Source organism: Sciurus vulgaris, assembly GCF_902686455.1.
Source record: "Sciurus vulgaris genome assembly, chromosome: 3".
NCBI classification, from domain to species: Eukaryota; Metazoa; Chordata; class Mammalia; order Rodentia; family Sciuridae; genus Sciurus; species Sciurus vulgaris.
Genome location: NC_136463.1, coordinates 175,525,519 through 175,552,323, shown reverse-complemented (window position 1 = coordinate 175,552,323; position 26,805 = coordinate 175,525,519). Strand labels below are relative to the sequence as shown.

General features: G+C 43.4%; 1 protein-coding gene across 1 annotated transcript; it reads left to right on the top strand.

Moving 5' to 3' along the window:
- Positions 1-150: 150 nt before the first annotated feature.
- On the top strand, positions 151-26,805 carry FAM124B (family with sequence similarity 124 member B). Its single transcript, XM_079133632.1, has 2 exons — positions 151-1,357; positions 22,205-26,805. The coding sequence occupies exons 1-2, from the start codon at positions 626-628 to the stop codon at positions 22,832-22,834; spliced, it is 1,362 nt and encodes a 453-aa protein (XP_078989758.1). The 5' UTR covers positions 151-625; the 3' UTR covers positions 22,835-26,805.

Sequence of the window (26,805 nt, the reverse complement as noted above, 5' to 3'; positions counted from 1 at the left end):
TCAAAAACAACATACAAAAGACCAAGGGGGTGGGACCCTGGCAAGGGTTCAAGTTTTGAGACTTGTTTTAAAGAAGTCATTGTATTCAGGTGGCCTGGTAGGCTACTGTAAACACCGGGAGATGTGAGTAGGAAACCAGAGCCCATTGTGGGTCAATCAAATGGATGTCTTTTCAACTAAACAGATGGCTATCAGGCGACCAGAGCTGCCTCCGTTCCTTTCTGCCTGGTCATTTCCTCTGCAGAGTCTGCAAGAACCACCCACTTGGGTGGTTCTCAGGATTATAGGTTTTTAGGTCACACAGAAACCCTGGGGAATGCCTGAAAGAGCCAAATGAGCAGTTGCATTCTGCGCAGGCTGGTGACGTGACGTGGAGCCACTGCTGTTGTGTGTAGCAGAGGCTCACGAGTCCATAGCCATGTGACATTCCCTCCGTGTGCATCCACGGGCCGGCCGGGCTGTGCTCTCTGCCTGAGGGCTGGGTTCTGAAGAAGCCGTTGGAGCTGAGGATACTGAGGTGGAGCTGAGGATACTGAGGTGGGTGCAGGCTCCGTGGGAGGCCCCAAGGTGGCCTCAGCCACTCCTTCGGTGACCTCAGAAGCCTGTGCACTTGCTTCGCTCCACCATGGATGAGACGCAGGAGTCCCTGGTTATGACCGTACACCTCCTTGCTGACTCTGGGCACGGCTCACTTCTACAGAAGGCTCTGGACCAGCTTCTGGATGTCATTTGCCCAGGGATGCGCCTCTTCCTGGTGTCAGAGCGGGTCAGACCAGTGAAATACTATGAGAGGCACCACCCCAGGCGGTCCCGGTTTCCCGGAATGTCTGTTCTGTTCTTCCTGCATGAAAGCCTTGGCGAGAAGCGTCTGTTTCGCGTTCTGGACTCGCTACAACATCCACCCTGGCAGTGCTACCCTCCCCAGGATGCGCAGGGGAGACTTTGTCCATACCTCCTTGCAAATCAGGAGTTCTACAGCCTGGACAACCAGATGCCTGTCTGGGGCGTGAGGCAGGTGCACTGTGGGACAGAGATCCTGAGGGTGACACTGTACTGCAGTTTCGACAACTACGAGGATGCCATCAGGCTCTATGAGATGATCCTGCAGAGAGAGGCCACTTTGCAAAAGAGCAACTTCTGCTTCTTTGTGCTCTATAGCACTGAGAACTGGGCTCTGCAGCTCTCCCTGAAGCAGCTGCCCCTGGGAACCTCGGTGGACCCCAAAGAGTCTTGCGTGCTGCAGTTCCAGGTTCAAGAGATCGGCCAGCTAGTGCCTCTTCTACCCAACCCGTGTGTTCCCATCAGCAGCACCAGGTGGCAGACGCAGGACTATGATGGTAACAAGATTCTGCTGCAGGTATTCCTCTTCTCGCTCCGGGGTCTTGCACACCACAGGGAACTGCATAGTTTTACATCTGAGCATGTCTGAGAGATGATTTAGTCTTGTGGTTCTCAAATTTGGTTGCATATTAGAAGCCCTTGGGAGCTTTCAAAAATTCCAATATACTCTAGACTAGTTAGACCAGAATCTCTGGGTGCCCACAGATTTTTTTTTTTTTAAACAAAGTTCTTTGGACAATTCTAATTTGTAGTGTGAGAGCCACTGATCTAATTAACTATGCTCATGTGACAGATAAGAAAGCCAGACTTGAGAAGTTTGCAGTGCTATTGACTTAGTTTTCAAGCATCTTAAATCACTGTCAAATTTCACCCCAAATCAAGTTAGATGGTTAGGGCCTCTTCAAATCTTAAAATTAAAGCCTCCTTTCCTAACCATTCTATTGAAACCAAACACAGCTGGTGTATTTCATTGTTGTCTCTTATGTGTACATTGTGGCAAGTGAGCTTTGCCACTTAGTAGCTATGTGACCTTGGTTCTGTTTCTTAATTAGCTCCTTGAAGAATACTGGCATCTTCCTGCAGTGAAGGTTCTCATCTGCAAGGAATGCTCTAATACTTACAAATCACATCATTAAGATAGTGCTCAGAATTCGATTTTAGCTATTATTGTATCTGTTACACTATACTAAGGTTTCTAAATTGATAATTTTATTTATTTATTTATTTATTTATTTATTTATTTATTTATTTATTTAGTGGTGCTGGGGATTTGAACCCAGGGTCTTGTGTTTGCAAGGCAAGCACTCTACCAACTGAGCTATATCCCCAGCCCTAAATTGATAATTTTATTTAATACTAATAACAACCTAGGAAGTTGCTTTTTTTCCATTTTGCAGATGGCAAAACTGAGTTCAGTTACTTGCCCAAGATAAAGTTTAGGAATCATCTATCAGGTTTCAAAGTCCTTGTGGTTAACTACTGCATCTCTGAGCTCCAAGGGTGTGTTTGTGTTTGTAAAGGTGCAGGCATAGGGACACACACAATGTTTAGAGCAAAATATTCCATGGGGTCTGTCTTGAGAAATGATCAGAAACCCCCATAAGGCCTACTGGATAAAGGAATAACAGACTACAGCAGGACTTGTTTTTCCCTTTAGTTAATTTTTTTTTTTTTTTTTTTTTTGTCATTGCTCTGACTTCTAAGTTAATAAAACATGAATCATGCTGATTCTGCCTTAAATGTTTTCTAAATTATGTACCTTCTTGTTCACAAAATGCTGCTAGGCACTTTCTTCTGTTTATTCTATGACTCCCTAATTTCTAAGGCATCTGAAGTTTCTCTTTCAGTTTTAATCTCCAGAATTTAAAATCAACCTCACTGGCAAACAAAAATGTAACATGCCTGAGGGGGCCGGGGACGCGTTCTTACTCATGCCTATTTTAAAGGCTAACTGGTGTTTTCTTTGAAACCACAGCTTATACAATTAGTTACTTTGGAAGGTTGAATCAGATTTGGGGAGAGTAGAAGGGATTTTGGAATGAAGGGAAAACTCATGAAGACTATGGAACTAGCCCTGGTCCTCCAGGATTGTTTAGGGGTCTGTGTTTGTCCTTTATTCTCAAAGCCCACCTGGAGACCCAGCTCCCTCCTGGTCTTCTCTGGAGCTCTCCCAACTTCCTGTATTTCCACTTCCCCACTCCAGAACAGTGGCCCTGCTTCCCTCCCCTTTGTCCCACCACCTCCATGACTTTAAGGTTTTGCAAACAAAATGAGGGCATGTCTTCTGGAAAATTCTGCCCTGGCTTCTTGTCATACAAGTGCTGGAGGAAAGTGCAAAAGGCTTGGTTGTGGCACACTACAAGAGACCGCATACTGTAGCTTCCATAGGCTGTTCGACTCTTAGAGTGGAGGGAATTTTTCGGATACAAAGTCTAGGCCAAACTTTCTGGGAATGGAGGGAGAGGAAAGGGTGCATGTGTGTGAAAATCTTGACTGTGTAAGTAGTCCAGGCCCGAATCAGCATGCTCGGGATCCGAATCTCAGCTCCACCACCTTCTTCTTTGTTATGTCCTCAGCCGGCCGGCTGCCAACAGCCCCAAGGACTACATTCTTCACATAGCGCAGTTTTGGTTTGGACATGAGGTGTCCCCCAAAAGCCCATGTGTGAGGCAATGCAAGAACTTTTGGAGTTGAAATGATTGGGTTGTGACCTAATGGGAGGAGAGTGGAATCACTCCCCTCATGGCTTGGAGGTGAAAGAGGAGAAGGGAGCATGCTGGGGTCCCACCATCTCCTCCAAGGGCGTGCCTCATTGTCCTTCTTGTCGATTTCCCCCTAACTTACATACGTAGATCCTTCTGCCTTGGTTTACCTGCTGTCACCCATCTCTTGGGCACTTCTACCTTGTGCAATCCCATAGTGGACGACATGGCTTTGACGTCAAGCTTCTGGCAGAACCCATTAATCCACCAACATGGGTTAACTGTGCGGTAACTGTAGGCAGGCAGAGTGTGACTGGCAGAGGTGGGTCACTGAGGAGTGCCTGTGGGGGACTGTGTTTTGTCCCGGGTGAGGACGGCCTTCTCTCTATGTTTCCTGGTTTTCATTTCCTGAGCTTCTTTCCTCCTCCCTCTCCTTCCGCCATGATGCGCCGCCTCACCTTGGGCCCAGAGCCATGGAGTTGGCCATTTGTGGATTGACACCTCTAACACTGTGATCCAAAATAAACTTTCCCTTCTCTAATTGTTCTTGTCAGATCTTTTGGCAACCGGGATGAAAAAGCTGACAAAAACAGGCTCTGAGTGCCCACAATAGTCCAACAAAAGTTCTGGACTCCACTCCAGTCAGACCCAGTTGGACCTGATTGTTTTCTCTAAATCAGTGACTGCACTCAGGAGAGAAGGGGACCCGGAGGATTAGCTTAGTCCTGAGATGAAGGCCCTACTCTCTACATGAAACTGCAGAGTCAAATGGGCCTCTGGGAATCTCAGGGATGGTCAGTTTCTCCTGTGAAGATCAGAGCAGAGGAGACAAACACCTAGTGCTCCCAAATGCTGGATGTTCATCAAATAAAAGAAAATAATACCCACTCAAGGGAGGACCACAACCACAGATGAACCCTCCCACAGATAATCCCTCCTGGGGGCCAGGGTGGAGGCCTGTGTGCACAGGGGCCTGAGTGTGCGGGGTGTTAGGCCCAGGGGACCATGGAGAAGTTCTCCTGAGGGGCAGAAGGAAGGAGGGGCATTCCAAACAGAGGGGCCAGCGGGGATGGTCGGTGGTGTGGCACTTTCATAGCAGGGCACATCTAGCAAACTGCCTGGGAGTCTGTGTGGGTAGAGTGAAGGCTGGGGTGGGGGGATAATGGCCAGAGGCCAGATCATTAGGAGCATGGTCTGCCATGGGATATAAGTGCCAGGAGGATCTTTTCTTGGAACCCAGACCAGTGTGTGGCATGTGGTAGGCAAAAGCAGTCTTGTAGGAAAGAATGGGTTTCTTGAGAAGCTAGTTCTATTATAACCTCAGTGCAATGAGTGGTCACTCACGGATCCTGAGAATGGTACTGACATGTATAATTTGTTATGTGAATCAAAGGAGAAAACACAGGTGGAGGTGTTTTGTAAAGTAGAAATTGCAGAACACCATGAAAGAGCAATGTGGGTGTCACCTGTGCTGCTCAGAAGGCCACAAACTCCTGCAGTATGCACACACAGGCCACGTGACCTCTCGCCCCTGCAGATTGCCAGTGCTTCTCAGAGTCTAGGATGTGTGTGCTGCGAGTGAGATCAGACCATCTAGGAGTCGCTCTGAAAACGAACGTGTATGAATAGATGAGCAAGTGAGCCCATGCTTCTTCATTCCCAAATATTTATCGAGTGCCTACCTGGAGCCCGACCCTGCTCTGGACCCTGTTCTGGACCCTGCTCTCCTTTCGGCTGTTTTCACCCTGCCGCTTCATTCTTAGTGGATGCACATGCAGACTGGATTTCCTCTTCCCTCTCCCCATCGCAGTCCCTCGACTTTCTCCCTGTGTTTTTGTCACTGGTGGGAGCAAGGACGTCTGTGTGTGCAGAGTGAAGTAGGATGGCGACGATGCCCTCCTCTTTCATAAACCTCCTGCCAGTCAAACCCTGCTGTCCATCAAATAAGCTGCTTAACAAATGAACCACACATGGGACACGCAAGTCAGCACTGCTGGTTCTCAGCTGGGCCCCAAAGTGGCATTCATTGTCCTTCTTGTCGATTTCCCCCTAACTTATATACGTAGGTCCTTCTGCCTTGGTTTACCTGCTGTCACCCATCTCTTGGGCACTTCTACCTTGTGCAATCCCATAGTGGACGCCATGGCTTTGATGTCAAGTTTCTGGCAGACTCAGGTTTCCAGGTCATTGAGTTAGGAGAGAAGACTTATTCTGTTGGATGTTCATTGGGGGAAATTTATAAATGAGGAAGATGACACCTTCCTAGAAGTGACTTGAAATGTTCCAGCCAAGTCTCTAGGCTATGGTCATGTGGGAGATGAGGCCGCCATGCTGTTGTTCTGTGGTTTGGATTTTAAATGTTCCACCAAGGAGCATGTGTTAAGCGTTGGTCTCTGGTGTGGAGTGTGGGGAGGTGGTGGAAACATCAGGAAGCACAGCCTGTGGGAGGTCTTCGGCTCACTGGAGGCATGCCCTTGGAGGAGATGGTGGGACCCCAGCATGCTCCCTTCTCCTCTCTCACCTCCAAGCCATGAGGGGAATGATTCCGCTCTCCTCCACCACTGTTCTCTGACGTGAAGTGAGAACTGCCTTGTCACAGATCCAAAAGAATCAGGGTCAGTTAACCGATCATGGACTGACACTTCCAAAACTCTGAGCCAAAGTGAACCTCAGTTGTTCTCAGTCGATATCTCAGGTATTTGACAGAGTAAGAGAAAGCTGACTACACATTTTGCTACCCTCTGGTTACATGTTCTGTGTGATGCCACGCTGCCCTTCCAGTCTAATGAGGAGTGGACCTACCCACCTGTGCCTGTAGCACCAGGTGACCTGTGATAAATGTGAGTAGGAAAAGGCAAGGTTAAATTGACTAAGGGCACACAGGAAACGGACTTGTGTCCTCTGACTTGGAGGGTGATTTGAATTCCTTGTAGCTGAGTGTTGAGGCGGAAAGTTCAATTGAGTTAAGGAGAACAATTTTTGGTCCACCGAGAATGGGTGCAGAAGAATATAGAGTAGACTTTGAAAAAACCCATTTATTCGGGATTTTAGAGAAGAGACAGACATGATCATATCTATAATATGAAAGTTAGAACAGTAACTCTGGTACCATCAAATACGATTGGATGGGGAACAGACTGAACACTTGTGGTAACTTCAATTGTTCATTTAAGAGTCAAAGCAAAGTTTTTTGCGGGCTACCGGGGATTGAACTCAGGGACACTCCACCACTAAGCCACATCCCCATCCCTGTTGTGTATTTTACTTAGAGACAGGGTCTGACTGAGTTGCTTAGCACCTCACCATTGCCAAGACTGACTTTGAGCTTGTGATCCTCCTGCCTTAGCTTCTCCAAGCCGCTGGGATTACAGGCATGCGCCACCACATCTGGCAAGAGTGAGCAAAGTTTTGAAATAGGAATTTCACAGTGGAAACATGGGGTTAAATAGGAGCTGTGCTGAGAGGAGTTAAAACAATGAATTAGACAGAGAGGCTGTAGAAGAGGGAAGTGACGATGAGTCTGGACACACTGGGTTTGAGGTGCTGGGTTTGAGATCATTCAAGAAAGGACAATTCCATAGTCAGGTGACCACTGAGGGTTGCAAGTGTTGATTGAAGCCCGAGGAAAGAGTAACATTATCAATAAAGAGAGTAGAAAGTGAGAAGAGATGAAACAGGACTTAGAAAATGTCTATACTTCAAGATGGGGAGAGGAGAAAGAACCAGTGAGAGAAACTGAGAAGAAACAATCAGGAGAACAAAAATCACGATGCCACAGAAGCCAACATGTCAGTTGGTGTCCTGAAGTCCAAAGATGTGAATTCTTAGGTATACTAAACCAGTCCCTCAAGTTCTTCCATCTAAGGCCTCACCAGGCCACTGGTCTCTTGTTGTGCTGACCTCGCCCTTGAGAGGTCAGCACCTGCTGCCTACCCTGTCTCCACTGGTAACTGCCACCGCCAACCCCTGGGATTATGGGTAAGTCCCCACCATCCTAATGAGACCAGAGTGTAATTTCCAACAAGATCTCTCTGAAGATTTGAAGATGAAGCAGAAAAAGACAAATTCTGTAGAAGAAGAATAACTGACAAAGATTGGTAGATGTCAACATCGTTAGGTCCTTGATAGATGTCCTCCATGTTTTGTTCATAAAAGGGTTCCAGGCCAGACCCAGTGGAAGGAGGATGACTCCCTCCCACCCCTACCCCTTGAGGTTCACCTTCCAGGTCTTTTTTTTTGGCTAGGGTATCTCCTTCCCAAGTTGACTGAAAGGGGAAACTTCACATCTTCCTCACCTCGCATGTCCAGGGATGGTTTCTTGTTCTTGGGACCTGGGTGGAACAGGTCAATTACATCAGCACGTGAACCCAGCATCAGAATAGTCTGGGGTTTCCAGTCTCAGCAACTGATGGTGGTTGTCAGCCATTCATTCCAGTTGATTTTCCCAACCTATTCTTCCCAGTGAGCACCTGTGCCTCCTTCTGGAAGTTCTTCACCTCACCTCTGGGTCCCCAGCAGTCAGTCTGAGTCAGAGTCCTCAAGAGTATACAAGACACAGGGAGCGAGGGTGGATGTCACGTGTCTTTGGAGAACATTCCATTTCACATATACATTTCTCTTTTCCCTCTCCAGTTGAGACTCATTCCTAGGCTTACACTGTCCTGTAAAATTTTCTGCAATGAAAAAAATATCTACACTGTTTAATATGGTGGCTGCTGACCACATATGGCTCCTGGGTAATAGAATTGTGATCAGTCAAGTTAAAGAGCAGAATTATTAATTTCATTTAATTTAAACAATTTAAATTTAAAAAGCTTCATGTGGTCGGTGATTATGGAATTCAACAGCACTGATCTGGGCGATTTGTTAAGTCTCTTGAAACCTGAAACTTCTGTAACTGCCCAGAACATAGCTTCATCTCTTGAGCATGAAATTCCATTTTTGAAAAAAAAAAAAATCAAGAAATTTAGCATCGATTTTTACTGAAAATCGTAGGTGGGTTAAGCAATTTTTAGTATTTTTTTTTCATGATTTAATGACTTCCACACATTCATTGTATTTGAACTTTGTTTTATCCTTAGATTTGATAGCTCTAGTAGGATAAGAACCTGTGTGTTTTCACTCACCACTGTGTCCTAAGAACAATGTCTAACATAGAGTATTTGTTGAGTAGATGGATCAGTTTCAGCACCATATTTACAGATCAGCATCTGCAGTGATGTACTCTGCCTTACTGCCAGCTCCTGTAGATAGGCCTCTATCCTGTAGATGGTTCCTAGATGACATCCCCTCTTACCTGCTTAGAGAAGCAGTTCTATTCTCTCTTGCATCATCAATTTCTCCCTCTTCTTTTTTTTAAATCATTAGCAAAAATAATTTATTTAAATTAACAAATAAAATTATATATATTTATGGTATACCACATGATAGGTTTTGATATACATATATACTGTGGGATGGCTAATGTGTAAGTATAGTGAGGACACTTAAAAATTTTTATTTTTAAAAAATTAAAAAATTTTTTGCCTTAGTTATACATGACAGGAGAATGCACTTTGATACATCATATCTAATGGAGTATAATTCCTCATTCTTCTGATTGTACATGATATAGAAACTCACCAGTTATATAGTTATATAAGGACATAGGGTAATAATGTCTGATTCATTCTATCCTTCCTGTCCCCATACCCCTCCCCTCCCTTCAATCCCCCCTTCCTAATATAAAGTAACTCTATTCTTCCCTAGCCTCCCCCCTCCCATTGTGAATTAGCATCCACATATTGAGAAAACATTTGGCCTTTGGTTCTTTGGGATTTGCTTATTTCACTTAGCATGATATTCTCCAGCTCCATTCATTTTCTGGCAAATTCCATAATTTCACATTTTTTAATCCATTCATTCATTGAAGGACACCTTGATTGGTCCATAGTTTAGCTCTTGTGTGTTGAGCTGCTATAAACACTGATGTGGCTGCATCACTGTAATACACTGATTTTAAGTCCTTTGGATATAAACCAAGGAGTGGGATAGCTGGATCAAAGGGTGCTTTCATTCCAAGTTTTATGAAGAATCTCCAATCTGCTTGCCATAATGGCTGCACCAATTTGCAGTCCCACCAGCAATGAATGAATGTACCTTTTTCCCCACATCCTCACCAACACTTATTATTGCTTGTATTCTTGATAATTGCCATTCTGACTGGGGTAAGATGAACTCTTGGAGTAGTTTTGATTTGCATTTCTCTAATTGCTAGAGATGTTGAACATTTTTTCATGTATTTGTTGATTGATTGTATTTCTTCTTCTGTTTGTATGTCTTCTTTCTGTCTGTTCAGTTCCTTAGCCCATTTATTGATTGAGTTATTTGTTTGGTGTGAAGTTTTTTGAGTTCTTTTTATATCCTGGAGATTAGTGCTCTGAGGTGCATGTAGTAAAGATTTTCTCCCATTCTGTAGGCTCACTTCATGTTATTGATTGTTTTCTTTGTTGAAAAGAAGACTTTTAGTTTGAACTTATCCCATTTATTGATTCTTGACTTTACTTCTTGTACTTTGGGAGTCTTGTTAAGGAAGTCAGATCCTAGGCCGACATGGTAATGATTTGCATCTACTTTTTCTTCTATTAGGTGCAGGTCTCTGTTCTAGTGCCTAAGTCTTTGACCATTTTGAGTTGACTTTTGTGCAGGGTGAGAGATAGGCGTTTAATTTCATTTTGTTACATGTGGATTCCCAATTTTCCCAGCACCATTTATGGAATAGGCTATCTTTCCTTCAGTGAATGTTTTCAGTACCTTTGTCTAGTATGAGATAACTGTATTTATGTGGGTTTGTCTCTGTGTCTTCTCTTCTGTACCATTGGTCAACGTGTCTTTTTTGGTGCCAATACCATGCCATTTTTGCTACTATGGCTCTGTAGTATAGTCTAAGTTCTGCTATTGTGATGCCTCCTGCTTCACTCTTCTTGCTAAGAATTGCTTTGACTCTTTTGGGTCTCTTATTTTTCCAAATGAATTTCATGATTGCCTTTTTTAGTTCTATGAAGAATGTCATTGGGATTTTAATAGGAATTGCATTAAATCTGTATAACACTTTTGGTAGTATGGTCATTTTGACAATATTAATTCTGCCTATCCAGGAGCATGGGAGGTCTTTCCATCTTCTATTCTTCAATTTCTTTCTTTACTGTTCTGTAGTTTTCATTGTAGAGGTCTTTCACCTCTAGGATTATATTTTAAGAGCACAAGATATGTTGCTCCCTAGTACTGAGGGTGGCTGTTTTATTTTAACACTGAAAGTCAGATTTCCCAGGGTTTGAAACACCAGTTATTTTTAAAGCCTCCTTTTTTGCAGAACCCCCACATCTAATCATTTGCCAACCATTCTGATTTTTCTTTGAGGTCCTTTCTTCCTCCCACCCTTCCTGCTTTAGGCCCACATGACTTCCAAAGTGCATTATGATTATGGAATTTTAAATTTTCTGCTCTGACTCCAGGCTGCTGCATTATCCTGCACACTATTGTCAAAATACCTTTGTAAATGACTGCCCGATTTATGCTCCTTCTCAGTTCAATAACAAGAAAGTAAGCAATAGCATCAAACACCCCTGGCTCAGCCTCCAAGGCCCTTCATAAGCAGGGCCACCTAACGTCTCCCTTTGTGGCCTCTTCCTTGTGCCACCACTGTCTTTCTTTCCCCTCTTTCCAGAGTTCTAGGCTCACTCCTCGTGAATGCTTGTTTTTAATTATTATTTTTTATTGTGGCAAAATGTAGATCAGAAAACTTCAGTATTTTTACTCTTTAAAAATTTTTTGTAAACCTTTTTCTTTTAAAAAATTTTGGTGAAATTCATGTAACATTGAATTTACCATCTCAGAAGTGGAATGCGGTGGTACACACCTGTAATCTCAGGAACTGACAACTGGAAAAGCTAAGGCAGAACTGCAAGTTTGAGGTCAGCCATGGCAACTTAGCAAGAACCTGAATAAACAGTGACATAAAACAAAAAAGGACTGGAGATGTAGCTCTGTGATAAAGTGCCTTTGGGTCCAATCTCCATTACTGCAAAACAGAAATAACAATGGAAATAAAACTTAGCTGGGTGTGGTGGCACACACTTGTAATCCCAGAGACTCAGGAAGCTGAGGCAGGAGGATCATGAGGTTGAGGCCAGCCTCAGTAATCTTTAACAAGGCCCTAAGTAATTTAGTGAGATCTGGGCATATAGCTCGATGATAAAGTACCCCCAGGTCAATCCCCAATACCAAAAACGAAACACAAGACAACAAAACACAAACAAACACCAATTTTTAAAATGTGCAATTCAATATCATTAAGTACATTTGCAAAGTCATCAAACTATCACCATTATTCATTATCTTAAACACATACTCTATCCATGAAACCAAACTCACCTTTCCCTTCTCCCTCTAGTTTCTGGGAGCTTCAGTTCTATTTTGCCTCTGTGAATTTGTCTATTCAAGGTAATTCATACAAAGCAGAATCGTGGTGCTTATGCCTGCAACTTACATGTTTTTATGTCTGGTTTATTTAATTTACCATAATTTTTCTAAGTTCATCCATGTTGTAGCATTTATCATAAGCCCATCCTTTTTTGTGAATAATATTCCATTGTGTGTATGTCTGTATCCATGCATTGCCTGATCTATCCATATCCAAGCATGTCTTGCATTTACTCTTCAATTTTCTACCATTAAGGCTCAGACCAAATTATGCTCCTCATTGAAACCTGTGAATCTCAAAGGTTATTAACTCCTATTCCTAAGCAGAACATTTTTAAAATTTTTTATTTGTTTTAATTAGGTATATGTGACACTAGAGTGCATTTTGATGTATCATGTATAATGGTGTATAATTTCTCAGTCTTCTGGTCATACATGTTGTACCTAACCAGAACATTTGACACTAAATCTTTGTAGTACATAACTGATTGTGTATTTTCCCATTCTTACATCATAAACTTGTAATGTGGAACTTAATGACTCACTCTGATTTTTCAGTATTTTACGAAATAAATGTTTATGTTCTTTTATTTCTATGACTAATAAAGAACATAAAGGTAAACATAGCTAAGTACCTTTTGATGAAATGAATTGAAATGCATGCTCGCTTATGCACAGGCCAAAAATTTCCATTCCAAATGGAGAAACAGGGCATAAAAGGAAGGAATGGGACCAAAGCAAGGCTGAAATCCAGCTGGACAAACAAGTCCTGTAGTGCCATGTCCAGCATCTGGGGAACATGGTATTGTGGGGTTCTCTCTAAAGGGCTTGTGTAGTTCTTCCCCTATGACCTTGCTGGTTGCCGCCTACATAACCTCTCTCTTGGCTTATCTCAACTTGAGTCCTGCAGCTTTCCTCAGCAAATTTTCCACATTATTGACACCTCTTAATCTTGGGATCTTCACTGTAGTTTTAGCTTCCTTCTCCCATCTTCATGCATTCCTCTCTCTGGGGCCGCCTTCAGGGTGTCTGACCCTGCAGCACTCTGCCTGGTCCTTGAAACCCTTTGAAATCTTGGCAGAAGCCTCCAGGGTCCCTTAACTCTACCATTCTCAGTTCCTATAGAACCAGTGCCAGGTAGACCTTTCCTAGGTCTGCTGCCTTCTCAAGCAGTAGCCAGGCTTCCTGGAATCATGGTTGCAGCAGCCTCTGAGTGAAAGAACTTTCTAGCCCCTGTGCTCCCACTTGTACAAGCAGGGTGCCCCACAGTCTCTTCTCAAAGGAAGTTTTACTTTTACACCTTTGAAGCTGAAATGGATGTGGCCTTGCTAATGCTGGAAATGCTCTTGTCATCTTTCCTATTGCTTCTATGTAAAATACTTAGAATCTCTTTAGTGGCTGTAATCTCTTAAACAATCACTAACTTCCTTGGTCCCAGTTTTAGACACACTTTTCTGGCCAAATTGCAAGTTTTTCAAATGTTTCTGCTCTGTCTTCTGCTTCTGATTATTACAATAACCATGGCTAAAAGCCACCACCAACCTCCATTCCATCCCCTGAATGCTGTGCTGCCTTGAAATTTCCTCCACCAGATAAATTAGTCCATCACCTTTAATTCAGTCTCATAGAAAGTCTAAGGGCATGGGTAAAAATGTAGACAACGTCCTTTCCAGGATGTACCATGAGTAGGCTCCAATCCAATTTCCAATAGAGTCCTTCTTCTCTGAATCCTTATGAGCCCAGTATTTACTGCCCACAATTCTGTCAGCATTTTGGTCTTCTGATCTCCTACCAGAATCACTTATTAAGCTTTGCTTACATTCTAAGTCTTCTCCAAATTGCATCTCCTAACTTTTTCAAGCAACTCCTACAAACCAGTTCCAAATGCTTCCAAACCATATGGTCAGGTTAGTCATATCAACAACCCCAGTTATTGGTACCAATTTCTGTTTTAGTCAGCTTTTTCTCACTGTGACCAAAAAACCTGACAAGAAGAACTTAGAGGAGGAAAAGTTTATTTTAGCTCATAGTTTCAGAGGTTCAGTCCATGGTCAGCTGACTCCATATTTCTGGGCCAAAGGTGAGGCAGAACATCATGATGGATGTGGCCAAGGAAAGCAGCTCAGGACATGGCAACCAGAGGGGGTAAGAGAAAGAGAAAGAGAGAACACTCACAAGAGGGAAAGAGAGAGAGAGAGAGAGAGAGAGAGAGAGAGAGAGAGAGAGAGAGAGAGAGAGAGAGAGAGAGAGAGAGAGAGAGAGAAACACTTATAAGAGGGAGAGAGAAATAAGCCAGAGAGCCAGGGACAAAATATAAACCCCAGTGACCTACGTCCTCCTTGCCTACTGTTACCACTCAGTTAATCCATTCAAAAGGACTAATCTACTAATCCTGTAAATCTAATCACTTCACCTCTGAGCATTGCATTGTTTCACACTTGAGCTTTTGGGGGACGCCTCACATCTGAACCATAATAGCTGCTACAATAGCAGGTTGATATCAGTGGTTTTGGCTAGTTCATCAAGTACTTTCGAAAACCTCAGTAAATTGGAAAAGATCTATTTCAACTATGAACTAAGTCTGGCATTATTTGGGGGTTTCTTATTATCTACATAATTCTTTTCCATGAAATCATTTTCCCCTAATGTTGGAGGAATCCTCCTTGGCTGTTCTCTTGAAATCATTTTCTGTAAGAAACAATATTGTTTTCCTTTCATGTTTAATCATTTTTTTTCTGATGCATTTTCTCTTGTTTTTGAAGAGGTGAGAGTCGTAAATGAGTGAAAACTGATTGCCCTGTTCATCCTGATAGTTGCTAATGTTCCTGAACTTGGAAATCTCTACCCTTAATTTATAACATTTCACAAACATTTCTTAGAAAGATGAGCTCTAAATAGCCAGAATTTCTACAAATGCATTTCAATTTGTTTTTTTGGCAAGAGGAGCTCTATTCCTCCTCAAGAGATTCAGCTCAATCACTTAGAATTATGTTTCTCCTGGAAAGTCTTCATTCCAACTGCGTGAAACTGCATTTCTATGTTAATAATGTTACACTCAATTTTGCCATATGGTCTATGAATCTTAGACTTCTTTTTTTTTTCAAAGTTGACATTTCCTTGTCTTAAGAAGATTGCAGCAATGTCCATCTATGATATCAAGTCACTTTGAATTTTTTTCTTATTTCCTTATTTTATTTTATTTTATTTTATTTTATTTTATTTTTTGTTGAGAATTAAAACCCAGGGCCTTGCACTTGCCCAGCAGATGTTCTATGCTGAGCTATATCCCAGCCCTGAATTTTCTTAAGAAGACTTTATGTCTGCTTAAATAATAATCAGGGGCCAAATTTATAGATGCTCCCTTTCGGTTCATTTCTCTGTGCAAAAATTTGTTTTTCGCCTCTTCAAAATGTTAACCCTTACTTACTTTTTTAACAGATATTTAGTTATTACTTATCATTCATTAGGCACTGTGCTAGGTATCAGAGATATTATGATGAAGAGACTGTACATACACCTTGTTTTCCAGATGGCAGAATTAGGGGAAAATACAGAGGGATAAACAGCCAAGGGTAAAATAGTTCGGTAACTACTGAGACATGGAAATTAGCCACTGTGAGAGCTGCTAATAATGTGAATGACGCTGATTGCAACCAATCTGTATGTAGCTTTGCTGTGTCCCAGGCACTGTTATTTTTTAACCTCCACAATCCTATGATGTTGGCACTTATTATTATCTTCTTTTACAGATGAGGCAACTGAGGCACAGAAATACTAAGTAACAGTCCCAAGTCTCATAGCTGATAAATGTCAGAGTCAGTATTCAGGAACATCTAGCTCAACTTTGGTGATATTGAGCAGGCTTCCAAAGTGAAATGATTCATAAACTTGGAATTGACATGAGTAGAATTTTCAGGCAAAAAGATTAGAGGAGACCCAACCCAGCTAGAAGAAATAATATATACAGACCTTGGCAGTAAGAAAGAGCAAATCATCTTTAAGGAAGTGAAAGAAGTTCAATTTCAGCATATGGAGATCAAAAGGGAATTATCAGACTGGAGTAATGGGGGCAGACTGTGAGGAGTAAAGTCGGTCAACTGTAGGGCTTGGATTTCATTTTAAGAAGAGTGGGAAGCCACCGAGCAGGACGCTAACACCATCGCACCTGTTTTCAAACTTCCTCTTGGAGTGGAGAATGGAGCAGTGGGAAGTAAGGGGCAGCAGCTGGCTGTTGCAGTCATTCTGGGGTTAATGGTGGTGAGACTGGAGCGAGAGGAGGACCTGAGTGCTCTTTAGGAGGCAGTCTCTGGGAATGGGCGACTGGGTACACACTGGGTATGCAGAAGGACTCTTTCTTGAGCAACACGAGGGCTAACGGTGTGTTATCTTCTAAGACAGAAATGAGGAGGCAGAGCAGATCTGGCGTGAAGAGGGAGATGAATTCAATGGTCCAGAAGATTCTGGGCCTGCTGAGTTTGAGGTGCTGGTGCACAGAAGGCAGTTGGACAGGTAAAGGTGAAGCTTAGAAGACAGATCCGAACTGTACTTTGGGGATCCTTTATCATTTTGATGGTAATTGAAGGTATTGATGTCCAGTTGTGCTTAAGAGACTATGCGTAGAGAGGAGCACCCAGGCCAGCTCTAGGTAACCACTACATTAGATGAACCAAGATGGAAAGAGGCACCTTTAATCAAAACTGAAAAGAGGTGAGAGAAAGGAAGGAGAAAATCCAGAACAATGTGTGGGCATAAAAGCTAAGGAGAAGACAACTACAAAGTAAAGGTAAAGACTTTGAAGTAGACTTCTAGAAAGTGCTCAAGAAAATTCATGACAAGGAGGTTGACTGCAGAGATAGATCAAGGTGGGTGATCTTGGTTAGAGCACTTTCATAAGTGGGTAGGAGAGCAACCAATGCTGTGGGCAAAGGACATGGGAAAAAATGAATGTGGACACATTTTACGAAGAGGTTTGAATGTGAAAGGGAGAAGGGAGAAAGCTTTAGGCAGGAAGAGGGTAGATGGCGACTTGAGAAAGTTTAATTGCTGTTGGAAGCGGGTAGGGAGAAAGACTGAGAGGGAGAAACTGAGACTGAGATGGAACATCCAAGATACTTCAGTGGGAGAAATGAGTAGGAGCGGTCATGGGCAGGGCAGGAGGTGCTGGAATTCATAGCACAGGTTGAGTGGCCCCTTCCCTTGTGCAGTGGAGGGGTGAAGTCACAGGTGAGTCTGGTGGCAGGAAAGGCGAGGGTTTCTCTGTTACATAAATGGTGAGATCCTCTGATGGGAGAGTGAGGGGTGTGGAGAGCCGCTGCTGCTTGCCGTCGGGCTGCTTCAAGCGGCTCCCGCCGCTCTTACGAAAGACTGCGGCTTCTTTGCCCGGCGGCTCCAAGCGGCTCCGCTTACTGAAAGCTGCTTGCAGAAAACTGCCACTCCTTGCGCTTTCCGCCCGACCAGTGACCAGTGGGACAGAAGACATGTACTCTTTAGAAGTTCATGAAGCAGCTTCCCCTTTATTCCAATAACACCCTCAATATATAAGCAGTCTCATGCATAAACAACTGTAACCAGATATGTCCATCCAATCCTATTAAAGGTCAATCAGTCACTCACTTGAGCATACATGTAAAGTATATCTGTCCACATGCTAGGTGGCTGAACTGATTATAATACAGCCAATTGTAAACACTTACTGCCTTTCTCCATGCATATTCAGAATGCTGTTTGCTCTCTGCCAGTCACCATCTTTGGATGCATGTGGCATAACCCTGGGCCCTGGGTTCCGCCCGCCACAAGGGGACTGTGGCACTGAAGGTGTCAGCCAGGTCAGAGGGTGTGGATCCACGGCCGTGAGGAGGAGAGAGAGCAACTGTGGGACAGGAGGGCTGGAAAGCCGGGGTGAAGTTGGCACCACGCCCTCGTTGTGGCACCAACCTTCACAGCCACGTGTCTCCCACAGCCCCTGGGGTGCACATTCAGAAAACGTGGGCGAGGGACTCCCGTCCTGATTCCCATCCAGCCATGGGAGATGGTGAAGGATGTTATGGCAGAAAGGGAGTCGTGCAAGTGAGTTGGAGGCACCGGCAAGGAGAGGGTTGAAGGGATAGTCTTGGGACTCCAATGAGCCATGGAAGGAAGTGCAGTTGGGGGTTCCAAGAAGGAGCAGGTGGGGATGGTGCTGGTTTGAAGAGTAGTCGTAAGGGGAGAACTGAGTGCTGGAGTTGGTGGCCTGAGCGGGCTGGCTGTTAGGGATGGAGCACCTTAAGGGAGACAAGATCCAGTGAGGGGCAGTGGGACTGGGGGACCAAAGCTGAGCTGGGGGTGCGCTGGGCTTGCTCAGTGGGGTCCACTGGCTGCGCGGGCTGAGGAGGACTTTTCCTGGCTGCACTGAGATGTCTTGGCCTGGGCATGGCTTCTGGAGACCTTCCTCCTGATCTGAGATTGCTTGGGTAGTAAGGGAACTGAGGAAGACTTTCTTTCTCCACACCAGGTAGTCTAATATCAACCTTGAGTGATTTCTGAATATGCAAACAACAACAAACAGACCAACCCACGCCAGTTTCTATTCCTAGAAGAAAAAGACTGCATGGAGTCAAATAAGAAGACACAATCTGGTGATTTTACAAGAGGCAATGATGGCAGCTGCGCCCCTTGCAAGATGGAGGGAGTTTGTTTACCCATGAGAGGGGGATCCCTGTTCATGGCAGATGGTAGATTTTTTTCCATCTAATTTGGAAAGGATAAGCAAGATATATATATATATATATATATGTTTGATCTCTCCTGTGTTTTTATTTTCTAAATGAATGGGCAAAGGCTATACTATGACAAAATCAAGAGTTTTGACTGTCACTTCTTTCCATTTAGACTTTTATTTTTTATTTTTTTGACAGTGATAAATATTTTAAAAAAATTATTTTCATACATGTATATAGGGTAATAATGTCTGTCTCAATCTACCGCCTTCGTCAACACTTATTATTGCTTGTATTCTTGATAAGAAGCAAGATATTTTTTAAAAGTGAGAACTTGGGATGACTTGAGGTTGGGATGGGAGACAAGCCTTTAATTTTTACTTTATACATTTGTGCAATTAAATTACTTTTATTGTGAGCAATTACCACCTTTATACTAGGAGATTGTAGGTCACAGTTAAAACTCAGGTGCATTAAAAATATTGTATAAAATTACTTTTGGGTTATGTGTGTAAGGTGTATATGAAACATAAATAAAATCTGTGTTTAGGCTTTGGTTCCATCCCCCAAGGTATCTCATTACATATATATATATATATATATGCTGATATTCTGAAACAGGAAATAATTAAAAATCTGAAACCCTTCTGGTCCCAAGCAATTTGGATAAGAGGTTCTTGACCTGTAATAAGATATTTTTATGCAAAACTAATAGATGAAAAGGAAAGACAGGGAGGTCAGGGGGAAGGAAAGAAAGAAGGAAAAGAGGGAGAAAACAGAGCCCAGGGAAACACCGAGTGAGGGAGTAACAGGAGATGAGGTGAAGGAAGGAAGAGCAGGGAGAGGAGGTGAGCTGCAGGCCTGAGGGAGACCCGGGGCCACAGCAGAATGACCCCAGGCACGGCTTTCCTGGGCATATGCAGTGCGCCCCAACCTTTGCTGTGCACTAGGGAGAGGGGCACTTCCTAACAGCCCGATTGCACCCTGGTGATCAGAGTGTCTGGGGCAGGAGCAAACGCAGTGGTTTTGTTGATCCCTAGGTGGTTCCAATGTGAAACTGTCTGGGGACAGACATTTCTCCTGTACGCTTGTCAAAGGGCCCATGGAGGTGCAGTGTCTCCTCTGGACAGTGTTTCTGATACTGGCTGGAGCTCTCTTCCGTGCAACCTGGGCACTGGGCTGAATCCCACGGGCCTGGAAATCACGAGTGAGGTGGGACTCGGGCGTGTGCAGCTCTCCGGGGAACTGGCTTGGTCCAGAGGTAAAACTTAGAGATTCTAAAATAATGGTTTTCAAACTTGGTCCTGAGAAGCCTATGGACTTTGTGAGGGGGCTCAGCAGCCACAAAGGCAGGGGACAGGGGCAGAACTAAGGGAGTCCCGGTAAGCAGTCTATCCTGTCCCAAACTGGTCTAGATAGACTGCTTCATTTCTTGGGCTTCCAGGTGAGGCAAGGGTGGTGTGTGTGAGTTGGCGGGGGATGAGATAGAGATAGCTATTGAGAGAAGGAGAATCATTGATCTAGAGAGCAGGGTTGGCCAATGATGGCCCCGGAGCTAAGAAAAGGTGTTTTAATTTAATTTAATTTAATTTTTTATTTTTAAATGATTGGGAAAAAATTATGATATATAAAAATTATATGAGATTCAAATTTCAGTATCCATTGAAGCACAGCCATGCCATTTATTTACGTCTCATCTATGGCTGCTTTGCAGCTGGGTTAAGGTCTACATGGCCAGCAAAGCCTCAGACATTTACTACGTGGCCCTTTGTGGAAGATGTTTACCAACTTGTAAAAGAAGCAGTGGAAGTTCCCCTTTGTGTGTGCATGCATGTGTGTGTGTGTGTGTGTGTGTGTGTGTGTGTGTGTGTAGTTTGGTAATTGTCACCTCCAAAGAGCAAATGGAGAGGACATATGTGTGTCATGTACACAAACACCCTGTGTATGCATGCTGGGATTTCTCACTTTCCAACTCTTTTTCACATTCCTGCCTTCCTCCTTATTGCCTTGGGAGATGAATGTGTGCCACTCTCCTCTTCTAAGTAGCCAATCTTCTGGAGCCACCTTAGTTTGCAGCAAAATTAAGCAGGAAGTACAGAGATTCCGTGTCTCCCCTGATCCCACAGACACATGGCGTTCCCCACCACCAGCACCTCCCACTCCGTGACACATGTGTTCCATGCCGGGCCTGCACTGGCATATCATTGTCACCCAAAGTCCAAGGTTACATCAAGTGGTATATTCCATGGGTTTCGGCAAATATACAATTCCATTCCAATATCATCTGGAAGAGATCCCTTGTCCCTGGTATCTTCCGTGTCTGCCTATTTATCCCTCCCTCCCACCAATACCTGTCAATTACTGATCCTTTTATTCTCTGCATGGTTTTGCCTCTGTCAAAAATCCTGTATGGTTGGAATCAGTATGTGGCTTCTTTCAATTGGCAGTTGGCATTTAGAGTTCCTCCCTGTCATTCTTTTTGGTATATGATTAAGGGCTGGGTCAGGTGGGGATGGGTCCTGGATATCAATTTCTAAGCGCTGCTAACAAGAAGGAGAAAATGGTCTTTTCCAGAAATCCTCTTGGGGAGAGCACTGTGTAAGGGGTCGGGTGAGGCTCCTGAGAGTCCAAGGATGGACGATGGCCATGAACTCCATTTGGAGCATGCAGGTCCCCACAGGGTGGGAGTCCTGCTGAGACGGAGCTTTAGGATTGGAACCAGAGTGGAATTGCCAGGGATGAGAACACCAGAGCTTCCACACAGAGCTTCGCGTTTTTGTTTTCCTGCACCGTACTAGCCATTGCTCTAGTGCCTGAAGAATATAAGAAATATTTGTTTATAAAAGGTGCCAAATTATTATTAGCCTACCTGGAGTGTCCACCTGTCTTGGAATTGCCCAAGAGATACATCATTATGAGATTATGAGCACTGTTTAAAACAAAGACCACGACCTTGGAAGATGGAATTCTCAACCCAGTCCTTATCTGGGCTATAACCACATGTTTTGGTGGCATTATTATTTTTTGCATGGTTGGAAACACATCACTTGCATCATCCAGCAAAGTCACTGAACTACATTTGAATATTTTTATGTTGTTTAAACAACTCAATCTACCAGAAGTGTGTGTTTTCATCAAGTGGCCATTTGTTTCATAATGTTGCCCTTAGCAAAAATTTAGCTTGGTGGGACGAGAGAAGGAGAAGGAGGAGGAGGAGGAGGAGGAGAGGAGGAGGCGGAGAGGAGGAGGAAGAGAGGAGGAGGAGGAGAGGAGGAGGAGGAGGAGGAAGAATAGAGGAGAGGAGAATCACGTTTGTGGCTAATCATGTTTGTGGCTGATGCTGATCATATACCTCATGATCAGGTTTACTTATCACTTCTGTTCAATCACCTTTACTGATAGTCTGCGGCAGGCATGGCCTGGCAATGGGTGGATAAGGTGGTGTGCTCTTGGCACGTAGGTAGCGGAGAACTTCTTTCACTTGTTCCTCCTTTCCTTGTCCCACAGGTCCAGTTGAATCCAGGACCTGGTGTTAGGAACGGCGAACTTTCTTTTCTGAATGGCACCTTGGGTGCTGGCCGGCTTCACCAGAGCTCCAGGCCGAACCCTGTCCCTGAACAGAGAACCCTAGAACCAAGGAGACGGAGGAGCCAGAGCAGGAAGTTCAAGGTGCGTTCTCTGGAGTTTCCTGAGCTCAGTGGGGCATCAGACAGCTCTAGTGCCACTTCATGGAAAAGCCCTTGTTGGTCATCCCCGGCTAGCAGCTCGGTCACAGGTATCCAGCTGCATCCTCCACTTGAGCCCAGGGTCAGAATGAAGGTCCTCAGGGAAAACAGCCTTCAGAAGCTGGAGGCAGAGACCAATGTTGACACCGGCTTCACCATCATCAATTCTGAGCCCAGACTATCTTTTCTGAGCAGATTTCCAAGGGATTTGTGGATCACCCAACCATCCTCCTCCTTGCCAGACTCTTCTTTAGAGGGTGCTACCTCTAGAAACAAGGGCATCCTTCGGGAAAGGATCCATCCTTTGTTGCTTCCTAGTCAAGGTGACCTTGGTGCAAGGAAGATAATCTCAAGATGTTCCCTTCATCTGCCAGTCCAAGGGGGAGAAAAAGAAGAAGAATTTTTTATATAGCATAAAACAAATGTGTTTTTTAAAAATACAAGATCAGATAGAATGTTCTAGAAATGGAGCACTGATCCAGAATCATCTTGTTTCTTGTTCATCTGAGGGAATCTGTGTGCTATCTACACACAGATCTGTATTGCTTTCATTTCAAATGTTCAAGTTCTGCAGATGCCTGGAGTGATTGTTGGTTTGCTGTCCCAGTCATAAGGAAACACAGACAAGTACAGGGAGAAAGCCCAATGCCCACGTTCCCTGGAGACTCATTGACCCAGCTGGATGTGCCGAGTTCAGCATTTATCAGGATAACTGCATTGTATGCAAATGAATCGGATATGTTGTGCAGAGCTGATTAGTGTATGTAATTTGGTTTTAATTTCTACTTGGGTTACATAGCTCATCTCCCTGGACAGCATGGACTATTTATTCTTTAGTGCTTTTTAATTTTTATGTGACCTCCTTTGGTAACTAGGTCCTGTTCACCACATACCCTCTTGTGATTTCGCCTTTAAAGTTATTTGCATCTGGAATTTGTGAATATGCAAAATGTTTTGAAAATTACAAGCAACATTTTTTTTCTCCTCTTTAATGAGCAGAAAACCTGGAAGTTAGAAAAATCAGGTTAAAAATTAATGCTAGACCCTAAGGTTTTCCTGCTCTTTGATTTCTCATTTGTTTCTGCCCTACTCTGAAGAGGCCAGCTGTTTTTGTTACAAACCAAAGAAGACATAGGATGATTGGATAATTTGAGATCTCCACTGAGCAAGGTGGGAAGACTGGATTGGCTGGGTCAGAACTGGAGCAGAACTTTGGTGCTTCTAGCCATTTTTGAACCCCCAAAGTCCTTTATGATACCCATCATTTATTTATTTATTCACTCCATAAATATTTATAGAACACCTGTGTTTGAATAAGACATCATATATATGGTACATACACATTCTCTGACCATCAAACCCAACTTTTGCAGCTATGATTAATCCTACCAGTTCTTAGAAAGATATTGAAGTCCAAACCTGTTCCTCCAAGAGCTTCTCTCACAATCAATGCACACATTTGCACCACGGAGTTGTAGTAAGCATTCACAACTTGCAGATGAAGACTGGGCATATTGTAAATTGCAATTATAATTCCAAGGGAAAAGCTCCCCATTGCTTACATGCTGGGTTGTTGAGTTAAGGTCTATGCACGTGTTTAAAAAAATCTGAGATTTTGTGTTTTAGTTAATTTGTAAGGTTATTTGACCATATGAACTTCAATTTCCAAGATGAATAGTACATAAGAATATAATGACTTTTTTTTTTTTTTTTAGTTCAGAGTATCAAACTCAGGTCCTCACCCATGCTAGGCAAACACTTGACCACTGAGTTACATCCGCAACCCTAGCTGGATGTTTTAAAAACCTGGAAACTCAGTACACCCACCATGAGGGAAATATGAGCTCAGGCTTGGCCCAGAAAACACCAGAAGTAAGAAGAGTTGAAAATGGGCGAAAAGAGACTTCTAAATGGACTTTCTCTGTCTTTAAGACATCCGTACATCCTCATTCCCATGATCTCTCTTTCCCAGACTAAAATTTCTCATTAGGAAATAGAATGAAGAACTTTTGATATTACTTTCTGTAACATCAGGTTTTGTTTTTTTTGAAAGTCGTACACCAGCTGAGCCATTGAGCTACCTTGAGAATCACAGCAGGGAGAAGTTTTAAACTCTTCTTCCCACTTTTTTCCCCCTGAAATTATCTAAATTTCTTTAACATAATACATGGGTAAGAACATAAGTACATGGGAATGATAAAGAATATTTAGAAGTTTGAATGGGTACCTTACAAAACTGGCTTACAAAATAATATATTCTTAAGATATCACCTCCTCTATGCTACTCAGTGTAGCATCTAATTAATGGAATGATGGGGTGGAAATACCAGTAGATTGGGTTGGAGATGGGCAGATTTTAAACTTCCTGTTTAGGCGACCTTGAACATGTCAGGTTCATTGATCCTCTGGTGCCTTATCTACTGTAACAAAGGCTGTTTGGAGAATTGAGATGATGTATATGAAAGCATTCAGATGTCAGTAAGCCCTATAAATGTGGGAGTTTTTTTTTTTTTTGTTACTGTGTTATATTTTATATTACATTGCATATAGTATTATAAATACAATTGATTGGCCCTCTAGACCCACAGTTTAAAAATGTCATGAGAACAAATTTTTTATTGAGCAGTTTTTAGTAAAATCAGTGAGTCAATAAAAAAGAAATCTACTTTGATAAGATTTCTACTACATGTCATTTATTGTTTGTTCCTGTCTCCTGTAGGAGGATTATGTACAGCAAATAATCAAATGTATCCCAGAGCTCAGTAGAGGTGGTGTGCAACAAGACTAGGCCATGGATGAGCTTGATTCAACTTAACAAATTAGTCAGACATGATGAAAACTACACTGTATTCCCTAAAATGTAAAATGTCTCATTTTTAAAATGTGAGAGTCACCTAATCAGAATTTTTTTTTTTTCTTAGAGGTATTGGGGATTGAACCCAGAGCCTTGTGCTTGCAAGGCAAGCACTCTGCCAACTGAGCTACATCCCCAGCCCTGTCTTGCTACTTTTAAACTTATTAAAAGTATTTCACAGTTTTTTTTTTTCAATATTTTCTGGACATTGTTAAACATGGGCAGAAATACTAACATTTGGAAATTTGCAAAGATATTGGTAGGTTGGGGGAAGTAGAGTGAGGGACGTGGAATTTGGGGTGGGAGGAGAGGAGACCCAAAGGGTGGTCACACCTCGATTCCTACAAGGAGGTGGGGCTGGTGGTCAGTAGCAGGGGCCACCTGATGGCAGCTTTGTAAAGGTCTGGTCTTTCTCCCTCTGGGCTGGGGCAACTGTGCCTGGAGGAGGTGCCAGTGGGAGGCCCCTTTCTTCTCTCCCAGAGAATGGGGAAGGGAGATGCCAAAGCAGAGAATGGAGCCACAAGCGCACACCCTGTTTTCTGTTGATTAAAAACTCCTAAATTTCACTTCCATGTTATCAAACATCTTCAGAAATTCCTCAACTGACTTTCTAGAATCTTCTCCATGCCCTCATGCATTGGGCTTCTCTCCCCACTTTTCCCTTCTTTCCTTTCTCTCCTCTTCCTTTCCATTTCTCTTTCCTTCCTTCCCTCCCACCCTCCCTCTCCTCCTCTTCCTCCTGCTTCTCCTTCCTTCTTCTTTTTTTTTGCGTGTGAACTTGATGCTCCTTTCTTGACTGTTTTAAAACACATTCTCTTTGCTGGGTCTCTCTGGATCCTCTCAAATGGATGACCTGTGACTGCAACTTTTAAAGGGCCTCCTTGACTGAGCTCTGAGGGAACAAGAAAGACAAGGTGAGTGTGGAGGAAACTCCCTTTCCAGTTCATCCTCAGGATTCTGCTCAGTGCCACCTACGCCCACTTCCTGAGGAAGCAAACCAACCTCCCCTCCCACAGTGCTCTTCTTTCACCCCCTCCAGAACTTTCTCTGAGGCTTGAGACGTTTCTTGGGCATTTCTCACAGAGATAGGAAAAGAAAAGATGCACACGGCTCTTGGGGCACATCTTTAGGAGTTTTGTTATTAAAAAGTGGGTTTAAATTTTATTTTTAAACATATCATCTAAAAAATATTGTTATTCCAGAGAATCTGCCTGGGCTATTGAAGACACAACAAGGTCTCTGCTTAGCGGGAGGAGAAAAGTTCTGTTTCCCCAGCCCACCTCTGATTCAGATGTTTCTGGGGTGTTTCTTTGAAGAACAATAATTATAAACAGGGACAGTACTAACTCTGAGCTGACAGTGAGACTTTGCAAAGGACTCTCCTGAGCCTGTTGACAGTCCTGAGAGGGAGAGCATGGTAGTTCCCCTTGTACAGAGGAGGAAATGGAAGTGCAGATAGGGCAAGAGCCTGATTCAGAGCTGCACAGGAGCAGGCAACAGTAAAGACGAGAAGTCAGGCGGCAGCGGGC

Coding starts and splice junctions, on each gene's coding strand:
- FAM124B (XM_079133632.1), top strand. CDS start 626: ATGGATGAGACGCAGGAGTCCCTGGTTATGACCGTACACCTCCTTGCT. Junction 1,358..22,204: donor GTAACAAGATTCTGCTGCAG/GTATTCCTCTTC, acceptor CTTGTCCCACAG/GTCCAGTTGAATCCAGGACC.